The sequence below is a fragment of the Eleginops maclovinus genome, chromosome 6, assembly GCF_036324505.1.
Source record: "Eleginops maclovinus isolate JMC-PN-2008 ecotype Puerto Natales chromosome 6, JC_Emac_rtc_rv5, whole genome shotgun sequence".
Taxonomy (NCBI): domain Eukaryota; kingdom Metazoa; phylum Chordata; class Actinopteri; order Perciformes; family Eleginopidae; genus Eleginops; species Eleginops maclovinus.
This window is the reverse complement of record NC_086354.1, coordinates 25,773,461-25,786,489: the sequence shown is the minus strand read 5'-3', so window position 1 is coordinate 25,786,489 and position 13,029 is coordinate 25,773,461. Positions and strand designations below refer to the sequence as shown.

The 13,029-nt window shown below is 41.0% G+C and overlaps 1 protein-coding gene across 1 annotated transcript in view; it reads left to right on the top strand.

Annotated features, from left to right (window-relative positions):
* Window positions 1–3,142: 3,142 nt before the first annotated feature.
* The window catches only part of adhfe1 (alcohol dehydrogenase iron containing 1), a 26,325-nt gene continuing 16,438 nt past the window's right edge, over window positions 3,143–13,029 (top strand). Inside the window, exons 1-4 of the mRNA XM_063886632.1 lie at window positions 3,143–3,289; window positions 4,225–4,262; window positions 4,688–4,737; window positions 5,341–5,394. Coding sequence (XP_063742702.1) covers window positions 3,237–3,289; window positions 4,225–4,262; window positions 4,688–4,737; window positions 5,341–5,394 — 195 coding nt within the window. The 5' untranslated portion in view covers window positions 3,143–3,236. The remainder of the gene's footprint in view (window positions 3,290–4,224; window positions 4,263–4,687; window positions 4,738–5,340; window positions 5,395–13,029) is intronic.

Genomic DNA, 13,029 nt, shown 5'->3' with positions numbered 1-13,029 from the left:
CTGAATCTGGGTCTGAAACTGGATCTGAAGCTGGGACTGAACCTGGGTCTGAACCTGGATCTGAAACTGGATCTGAATCTGGGTCTGAAGCTGGAACTGGATCTGAAGCTGGATCTGAAGCTGGATCTGAAGCTGGGTCTGAAGCTGGATCTGAAGCTGGAACTGGATCTGAAGCTGGATCTGAAGCTGGATCTGAAACTGGATCTGGATCTGAATCTGGGTCTGAAACTGGATCTGAATCTGGGTCTGAAGCTGGAACTGGATCTGAAGCTGGATCTGAAGCTGGATCTGAAACTGGATCTGGAGCTGGGTCTGAAGCTGGAACTGGATCTGAAGCTGGGTCTGAAGCTGGATCTGAAGCTGGGTCTGAAGCTGGATCTGAAGCTGGGTCTGAAGCTGGGTCTGAATCTGGGTCCGAAACTGGATCTGAATCTGGGTCTGAAACTGGATCTGAAGCTGGGACTGAACCTGGGTCTGAACCTGGGTCTGAAGCTGGATCTGAATCTGGATCTGAAACTGGATCTGTAGCTGGAACTGGAGCGTGTGTGCCTGTGTGTGTGTGTGTGTGTGTGTGTGTGTGTGTGTGTGTGTGTGTGTGTGTGTGTGTGTGTGTGTGTGTGTGTGTGTGTGTGTGTGTAAGCAGAGGCAGGTCAGAGGTCAGCTGAGCAGTGCAGACACATCGACCTTTAAAAACGACTCCGCTTCATTTTATTTGTTCCTTCCTGTCTTGATCCATAGACGTGTCACCCGAGACCCAGCTTCAGACCCAGCTTAAGACCCAGCTTCAGAACCAGCTTCAAATCCAGTTCCAGCTTCAGACCCAGCTTCAGACCCAGCTTCAGACCCAGCTTCAAATCCAGTTCCAGCTTCAGACCCAGCTTCAGACCCAGCTTCAGACCCAGCTTAAGACCCAGCTTCAAATCCAGTTCCAGCTTCAGACCCAGCTTCAGACCCAGCTTAAGACCCAGCTTCAGAACCAGCTTCAGATCCAGTTCCAGCTTCAGAGCCAGCTACAGACCAAGCTTAAGACCCAGCTTCAGATCCAGTTCCAGCTTCAGAGCCAGCTACAGACCAAGCTTAAAACCCAGCTTCAGAACCAGCTTCAGATCCAGTTCCAGCTTCAGAGCCAGCTACAGACCAAGCTTAAGACCCAGCTTCAGATCCAGTTCCAGCTTCAGAGCCAGGTACAGACCAAGCTTCAGATCCAGCTACAGACCCAGTTTCAGCTTCAGATCCAGCTTCAGACCCAGATTCAGACCCAGATCCAGCATCAGATCCAGTTCCAGATTCAAATCCAGCTTCAGACCCAGCTTCAGACCCAGTTTCAGACCCAGCTTCAGATCCAGTTCCAGCTTCAAATCCAGCTTCAGACCCAGCTTCAGACCCAGCTTCAGCTCTGGCTTCAGACCCAGCTACAGACCAAGCTTCAGATCCAGCTTCAGACCCAGATCCAGTTCCAGATTCAAATCCAGCTTCAGACTCAGCTTCAGACCCAGTTTCAGACCCAGCTTCAGATCCAGTTCCAGCTTCAAATCCAGCTTCAGATCCAGTTCCAGTTTCGGACCCAGATTCAGACCCAGCTTCAGACCCAGCTTCAGATCCAGCTTCAGACCCAGCTTCAGATCCAGCTTCAGACCCAGCTTCAAATCCAGTTCCAGCTTCAGATCCAGCTTCAGACCAAGCTTCAGATCCATCTACAGGACCCAGTTTCAGATCCAGCTTCAGACCCAGCTTCAGATCCAGATCCAGCTTCCCATCCAGCTTCAGACCCAGATTCAGACCCAGCTTCCATACAGCTTCAGATCCAGCGCCAGACCCAGCTTCAGACCCAGCTTCAGACCCAGCTTCCCATCCAGCTTCAGACCTAGCTTTAGACCCAGATTCAGACCCAGACCCAGCTTCAGATCCAGTTCCAGCTTCAGATCCAGCTTTAGACCCAGATTCAGACCCAGACCCAGCTTCAGATCCAGTTCCAGCTTCAGACCCAGCTTCAGACCCAGCTTCAGACCCAGCTTCAGACCCAGCTTCCCATCCAGCTTCAGACCTAGCTTTAGACCCAGATTCAGACCCAGACCCAGCTTCAGATCCAGTTCCAGCTTCAGATCCAGCTTTAGACCCAGATTCAGACCCAAACCCAGCTTCAGATCCAGTTCCAGCTTCAGACCCAGCTTCAGACCCAGCTTCAGACCCAGCTTCAGACCCAGCTTCTGAGCACATGATTTCATCATAATGAAATGAGTAATGCGTTAATATAATTGTACTTGTGACGTTAGAAGAAACTCTGATCCAACATTTAAACAGCATTTTTTATTATTGGTTTTATTGGATTATAATAAACGTTAATATTTCTTAGAATAACTTTTGTTTATGTAATCAAACAAATGGCATTAATTAATTTAAAGAACCATAATCAATGCATTACTCTAAATGTTATTATTGCACAAGAACAAATTTTATATTAGCTAGGCCGGATTAACCACGTGCCCAGGGGCCCTTGAGCAACAGGGGGCCCTCAGTGACTGCACAACCTCACTCATCATAAAACCTTTTAAATCAAACCCACTTTTCACCGCCATGAATACCTCTGATTTTGGATAAGGTCAAATGTCCTTTCTCTGAGAGGGTCTCACTATCTGCGCCCCTGGTTCAGTCAGAGGGGGCCGCGCCCCTGGTTCAGTCAGAGGGGGGCACGCCCCTGGTTCAGTCAGAGGGGGGGGCCGCGCCCCTGGTTCAGTCAGAGGGATTAATGAAGTGATCAGAGCTTTGTATTCTATAAAGCATTTACTGTGAGAATCACATACGATTATTCAACAGTGAGACTGATTACCTGGGGTTACGTTTGCGCGCATGTGTTTTGGGGGTGGGGGGCACATGAGCTCTCAGTGCCCAGGGGCCCCTGCAGGTAGTCTTTAATATTAGAGGAAATAAATAATAAAAACATTTTTTTTACTGAAACTGCTTTTTTGACATGGTCCTTTTCGGGAATTCGAAGTTTCGAAGCAAAAAATATAAACTGTCAGTAAAATATTATTATTGTATCTTTAATATTCAGGACATTTATGACGTTTCATTTCAGGTCAAATATGAAGAGATTTATTCCCCACAGTGAGAGCGTGCTTTATTTTGAAAAGCGGAGGCGGAAGCAATAACACCCGTCTTGCAGTGAGCTTGACGTCGTTGTAGTTTTCAGTGCAGCAGCTCGTGCAGAACACTTTATACCTGACAGCCCTGCAGAGATGGCCGGACGAGACCGAGTGGTGCACTTGCTGAGACAGCTCGAGCGCGCCGCGTGAGTTCTTTAAAAATCTCCTCTGAAGTTACCTGAAAAACAACGCTGTGGTGACGTCACAGTCACCTCTGAAGCCAGACTCCATTCACAAATCTGAACATTTTAAAGCTTTGCGTTATAATGAAGGGTTTTTACTTTGCAAAGTATCTTTAATACGTGTAATTAAATCAGTACAAAGTGTTTGATGATTCGGCTTCAGTGTGAAACACGAATATGATTTATTTTTTACTTTTAACGGGATTACAATCTCCTGTCACAGAGAAGGCGACCGAGACACAAACAGAAGGAGTTTATATTAAAACTCAAGTTCGCAGAACACACAATAATACTATTTATCAATCATGTTAAAGTGTTTAATAAGCAGGCATTAGTATGAGACACTGGGAGGCTTTAATTTACTTATAGACGCGTTTTAGAAACTCTCCTGTCAGAGCAGAGAGGAGACGCCATTCACAGATCTGACCGTTTAAAGTCTTTATGTTATAACTCAGGTTGTTACTGTGTGAAGCTCATTAAAATGCATTTTGTAAATGAGTAGAAAGCCATTCATGATTAGGCTTCAGTGTGAATCTCTGGGACGATGTATTTCTACTGTTAAGCTTTAAGTTCTCAAAACAAGAACAAAAATCTGTTTTGCTGTTTTCCCACAGGGTGTGTATGACCTCTAACAGACCATAACGATAGTCTCCAGATAAAGACAGCCCTTTACACAGCTCACCTTAAACTGACCTGATATCCTCAGAGAAAAACACGTGTTATAAACTGCGGTCATAACTCACATGGGGTTTCATTTCTCTCTGCCTGTTTTTTGGATACACTCTTTATATGAGTTCGTTCTGTTACTAAATGTGTGTTATGTGCATTAATGAGACGCAGTGTGAGGCAGCAGGGACAGGACAACCACTTTAACACTGCAATTATGCTTGTGTGAACAGGTGCAGATGTCCTGCGCACTCCAACACCTTCCACCAAGGTACACACAAACACACACACACACACACACACACACACACACACACACACACACACACACACACACACACACACACACACACACACACAGTGATTAACTGGCTGATGACCTTTACTCAGGACAGCCTGGGGGAGTTTGGTCTCCTTCAATAATTAGCTCTTTGGTTTAAGCTTCAGAGATTAGTCAGTTTTCAGAGTTATTAACTATTTTTGAATATCTATTAATTCTTAAAGTGTTTTTTTCATGCAAAATCGCCAGAAACAAAGAAAAGCATGAATGAGATCATAACTGGATATTGAAATACATCGCCTGGATTTGGGATGGACATTTTATAAACCAAACCTAATACATCATGACATCAAAAACAGATGCAGCATCAGTGGATCAGTTCTATATTTGAATAATATTTAATATATGATCATCAGGAGCCGGAGCTGCAGCCTGCACCGTCAGGAAGACAGACTACGCCTTCGAGGTACCGCCAGCAAATTGTGTTTATAAAATGATCCTTTTAGAGAGTCCCTGAAGAGATCGACAGGGGTCCAAAGTCATTATTAAATGTTTAAATGTTTGTATCATATTTAATTGTCTTAGACTTAGGGCTGAATCTGTTTTTAAAAAGATGACCGATAATTCAAATCGTGATCAGTAAGACATCATTATTGTCATTTTAAAAGATCAATATTTTAAAGAGTCCCTCTTCTTCTTTCTGTGGGTTTCCCTCTCCTGTAGTTCTATAGGTGTTAGTGCATGTAAATGGTTTGCAAAGGCTAAAATCCTTGTATCCTATCAAGTTTTCTCTTCCAAACACTAGTATCAGCATAATATGGCCCCTTTTTAAATCTGACTTTATTCTAAAAATCTAAAAGAACAGACTTTATTCTGATCATTTCCAGATCTTTTCTCTGAAAGTAACTAACACTATCATCAGCATAATATGACCCCTTTTAAATAACCCTGGCGTGTCCCTAAACCTCAGCAGGTTTTCCCCCGACTCAGGTTAATGAATAAGACGTAAATGCAGAATAATCAGAGAGTTGTTTTTTACATTTTATCTTCTTATTATTTTTCCCTTCAGATGGCGAGCTCCAACATCCGATACGGAGAGGGAGTCAGCAGAGAGATCGGCATGGTAACCAACTGTCATCATTACATGATAATTAAACCATCACATCAAACCATCACATCAAACCATCACATCAAACCATCACATCAAACATCAAACCATCACATCAAACATCAAACCATCACATCAAACCATCACATCAAACATCAAACATCAAACCATCAAACATCAAACCATCACTTCAAACCATCAAATCAAACCATCACATCAAACATCAAACCATCAAATCAAACCATCACATCAAACCATCACATCAAACCATCAAATCAAACCATCACATCAAACATCAAACCATCAAATCAAACCATCACATCAAACATCAAACCATCAAACATCAAACCATCAAATCAAACCATCACATCAAACCATCACATCAAACCATCAAATCAAACCATCACATCAAACATCAAACCATCAAATCAAACCATCACATCAAACATCAAACCATCACATCAAACCATCACATCAAACATCAAACCATCACATCAAACCATCACATCAAACCATCACATCAAACATCAAACCATCACTTCAAACATCAAACCATCAAATCAAACCATCACATCAAACATCAAACCATCAAATCAAACCATCACATCAAACATCAAACCATCACATCAAACCATCACATCAAACCATCACATCAAACATCAAACCATCACATCAAACATCAAACCATCACATCAAACCATCACATCAAACATCAAACCATCACATCAAACCATCACATCAAACATCAAACCATCACATCAAACCATCACATCAAACATCAAACCATCAAATCAAACCATCACATCAAACATCAAACCATCAAATCAAACCATCACATCAAACATCAAACCATCACATCAAACCATCACTTCAAACATCAAACATCAAACCATCACTTCAAACATCAAACCATCACATCAAACCATCACATCAAACATCAAACCATCACATCGAACATCAAACCATCACATCAAACATCACATCAAACATCAAACCATCACATCAAACATCACATCAAACATCAAACCATCACATCGAACATCAAACCATCACATCGAACCATCACATCAAACATCAAACATCAAACCATCAAATCAAACCATCACATCAAACATCAAACATCAAACCATCAAATCAAACCATCACTTCAAACATCAAACCATCACTTCAAACATCAAACCATCACATCAAACATCAAACCATCACTTCAAACCATCACATCAAACCATCACTTCAAACATCAAACCATCACATCAAACCATCACATCAAACCATCACTTCAAACCATCACTTCAAACATCAAACCATCACATCAAACCATCACTTCAAACATCAAACCATCACATCAAACATCAAACCATCACATCAAACATCAAACCATCAAACCATCACATCAAACATCAAACCATCACATCAAACATCAAACATCAAACCATCAAATCAAACCATCACATCAAACATCAAACATCAAACCATCACATCGAACCATCACATCAAACATCAAACCATCACATCAAACATCAAACCATCAAATCAAACCATCACATCAAACATCAAACCATCACATCGAACCATCACATCAAACATCAAACCATCACATCAAACATCAAACCATCACTTCAAACCATCACATCAAACCATTACATCAAACATCAAACCATCACTTCAAACCATCACATCAAACCATCACATCAAACCATCACATCAAACATCAAACCATCACATCGAACCATCACATCAAACATCAAACCATCACATCAAACATCAAACCATCACTTCAAACCATCACATCAAACCATCACATCAAACATCACACCATCACATCAAACATCAAACCATCACACCATCACATCAAACATCAAACCATCACATCATCACATCAAACATCAAACCATCACATCAAACCATTACATCAAACATCAAACCATCACTTCAAACCATCACATCAAACATCAAACCATCACTTCAAACCATCACATCAAACCATCACACCAAACATCAAACCATCACATCAAACATCAAACATCAAACCATCACATCAAACATCAAACCATCACATCAAACATCAAACCATCACACCATCACACCATCACATCAAACATCAAACCATCACATCAAACATCAAACCATCACACCATCACATCAAACATCAAACATCAAACCATCACATCAAACATCAAACCATCACACCATCACATCAAACATCAAACCATCACACCAAACATCAAACCATCAAACCATCACATCAAACCATCACATCAAACATCAAACCATCACATCAAACATCAAACATCAAACCATCACATCAAACATCAAACCATCACATCAGACATCAAACCATCACACCAAACATCAAACCATCAAACCATCACATCAGACCATCACATCAAACATCAAACATCAAACCATCACATCAAACATCAAACCATCACATCAAACATCAAACCATCAAACCATCACATCAAACCATCACATCAAACCATCAAACCATCACATCAGACCATCACATCAAACATCAAACATCAAACATCAACCATCACATCAGACATCAAACCATCAAACCATCACACCAAACATCAAACCATCAAACCATCACATCAGACCATCACATCAAACATCAAACCATCACATCAAACCATCACATCAAACATCAAACATCAAACCATCACACCATCACATCAAACATCAAACCATCACATCAAACCATCACATCAAACATCAAACATCAAACCAATCACATCAGACATCAAACCATCACATCAAACATCAAACCATCACATCAGACATCAAACCATCACATCAAACCATCACATCAAACATCAAACATCAAACCATCACATCAAACATCAAACATCAAACCATCACATCAACATCAAACCATCACATCAAACATCAAACCATCACATCAAACCATCACATCAGACATCAAACCATCACATCAAACATCAAACCATCACATCAAACATCAAACATCAAACCATCAAATCAAACATCAAACCATCACATCAAACCATCACATCAAACATCAACCATCACATCAAACCATCACTTCAAACATCAAACCATCACTTCAAACATCAAACCATCACTTCAAACATCAAACCATCACTTCAAACATCAAAACCATCACATCAAAACCATCACATCAACATCAAACACACATCACATCACACATCAAATCACCACCAACACAAAACAAAACTTCAAACAATCAACCACACACAACATCACAACCCACACAATCAAAACACATCCACCACACAAACATCAACACATCACATCACACACAACATCACACATCAAATCAATCACAACATTCAAACAAATCACAACAAACAACATCACACACATCACACACTAAATCACACATCACATCCATCAACATCATCAAACATCACACACTCACATCAATCACACATCAACAAACACCACACATCACACAAACACACACACCAACAACAAATCAACAACACTCAACATCACACATCAAACACACAAACATCAACACAAACCACACACATCAACATCTCAACATCACACAACTCATCAACACAAACATCATCAACAACCATCACACACACAACATCACATCAAAACCACATCAACCACACAATCACCAACCACAACATCAAACACACACAAACATCAAACATCACACACTCACACAAAACATCAACACTCAAACACAAATCACATCACACACAACACATCAACATCATCAAATCATCCAAACAAACCATCAAACACATCACATCAACACAACACAAAATCACACAATTCAACCATCACAACACTTCACATCACTTCATCACATTCACACACACACACCCCACCCACATCCACACCAATCATCATCAATCATCATCACACATCAATTCACAATCAATCACAATCATCACACGCACAGTCAGCACACACCTTCACATCACCACATCATCTCAATTCACCAAACTCACGATCAAATTCCCAACATCATCAATCACCTTCACACACATCAACACATCTTCACATCCCTCATCTACCACATCATCACATCATCACATCCAACACTCATCACACACATCCCATCACATCATCACACATCCATCACCACCAATCACAGCTAATTCACAATCATAAAAAATACTCATCACATCTACACATCACACATCCTTCAATCATCAACAACACATCACACAAAATCACAATTCATCATCACACATTCACCACACACACAACATCACACACACATCACCAATCACAAACATCACAAACATCATTACTCACCACAACATCACATCCATCAAAACCCATCCACATCTCATCAATCCCCACACACACAACACATCAACACACACACACCGATACACATCAAAAATCCACATCATCCACATCACATCTTCTTCCATCATCATCACACACACAATCTTCATCACAATCACCTACAAACACACACATCATCATCCCACTTCTTCAAATCACCATCACACCATCACATCATCCTCACATCTAGTCACCATCTATCAATAAACACAATCACACAAATCATCACACACATACATCATCACACAATCATCACACATCACAAATCAACAACATCACACCCACCACAACCCAGCGGACTACATTCACACCATCAACAAATCACACGCACATCACACACACAACCCACATCACCACACATCCACACACAATCACACAAACATTCATCCCTCACCCTCCACTCACACACTAATCCACTCATCTATCACACACACACCCCCACAATCACATCACACAAAACCATCACTATCCACCAACCTCATCACACCCAAAAACATCAACATTCACATCCATCATCAACATAATCATCATCACATCACACACAGCAACATCATCACATGCACACACACACACTACCACCTCATCACAACCATCACACACCTACAACCAATCCACACACATTCCACTCTAATTCACACAAAATTCACATCCATTCAACCCTCCACATTCACTCATCATCATTCCATCCATCATCATCATCACACACATCATCACATCACATCATCAATTCACATCACAACTCAATTCAATCATCCCCCAATCCCAATTCACACATCATCAACCCCACTCATCATCCATCCATCAATCTCACCACAATCACACAAATCCCTCCAACATTCAATCCACACACAACACACAAACCACAACATTCCACACAGCCACCACCACACACCACATCACACACACAACACATCACACATCATCATCAATCAACATCACAACACAAATCACCCAACAGGGATCATCACATCCATTCACATCAACACCACAACATCAACCCCAATCCCATCACCACCCACCACACAATCCAACACACTAACACACACACACACACATCAATCAACACCCCCCGCCACCACAATCACACAACACACACACACATCACAATCCACACACAAACACACACACATCTACATCCAAACACCATCATCAACACATCCAACACATTCACACACATCACAAGAAAAACCATCACATCATCAACACACATCATCAATTATTGCAACCACACACTACCAACACATCCCAACATCACACAACACACAACACACATCCAATCACATCAGCATCCACACACAACCACATCATCAACCATCACATTCACGACCGACACACCTCAAACACATCCCACCACTTCATCCATCACACATCATCATTCCCATCAACACTCCACAATCCCACCCCAACACACACACACACCTTCAATCAACACCACAACATCATCAACATCCACATCCTCACAACACATCATCCACACTCACACATCATCACCACCACACACAAAAAACATCACACATCCACACATCCAACACCATCCCACACACACACCCCCACCATCCCAACACACATCATCACATCAATCATCACAACATGCATCAACCAACCCCACTCCAACAACACAACCCACAACAATCCAACACACACATCACACATCCAATTCACACATCACACAACATCATCATCCCACACACACCACAATTCAACCATACATCACAAAAACATCACACAATCATCGATAACATTCAACACACACACCCATCATATCACCATCAACCACATCAACATCATTCAAAACAAACAAATCAATCATCCACATCCACAACAACAATCACAAACACTCTCACATCACATCCAACATCCCAACCACAAACATCATCACCACAACAACCCAACACCCCACAATCACAACCACATCCCACATCAATCAACATCTCCACACCAACCAACCTACCCACACACATCACCAAACATCCACAACAACCATCAATCCACAATCCCATCCCACACACACACCATCCTTCACATCACACAATCATCAAACACAAAATCACGACCACATCATCAATTCACACACAACACATCACAACACAACACCCATCATTCATCCTCAATAATCATGCACATAATCATCAACACCATCCACATCATCAAACACAACACACACACCACAACACATCACAGTCACATCATAAACACACATACCCATCAACATCAACACACCAACATCACACACAACCCTTCATCATCAACATCAAATCACACTCACCCACCAAACATCATCACAATTCATCAACCACCCCAACCACAAACTCATATCAACACACATCATTCACATCCAGCATACCGACCACACACATCACCACCTCAACACACTCCACAAACAAGTCCACAACACACACATCCATCACAATCACACAATCACCAGTCATACACTCAATCATCACACACAATCACACACAACATCATCATCAACACACAATCACACAACAATCAACATCACACAACACTCAACATCAACAATCAAAACACAATTCACAAAACATCACACAACACAAATCCAACACAAACAACATCACAACATCAACTAAATCAATCAAAAACACAATCATCAATCACATCACAAAACATCACAAACACAACATCAATCACCATCACAAATCACATCAACAACAATTACACAAATCAATCATCACACACATCACAAATCATCATCAACAATCATCACACATCATCACACAATCATCATCATCACAACAACACAATCACACACATCAATCAAATCAACACATCAAAACATCACAATCATCAAACATCACAATCAAAATCAATCACACAACATCACAACACAATCACACAATCAAATCACAATCATCAATCAAATCACAACATCACATCAACAACACAACACATCACACACACATATCAACAAACATCACAAATCACAACAACAATCCATCAACAATCATCACACAATCAATCAAATCACACAATCAACAATCACATCAACATCACAATCATCAACATCACACAAATCATCACACACATCACAACATCACAACATCCACAAATCACACACACAACAAATCACACAATCACACATCACAACATCAACATCACACAAACATCACAATCACAACAACAACAAACACACCATCAACAACATCACACACATCACAACAAAATCAACAACACATCAATCAAAAATCACAATCACAAAACAATCACATCAACACACACATCAACAAATCAAATCATCAACAAATCACAACACATCAACATCAACACAACACAATCATCAATCACATTCAAACACACAAATCATCAACAACACACACAATCACACAAACA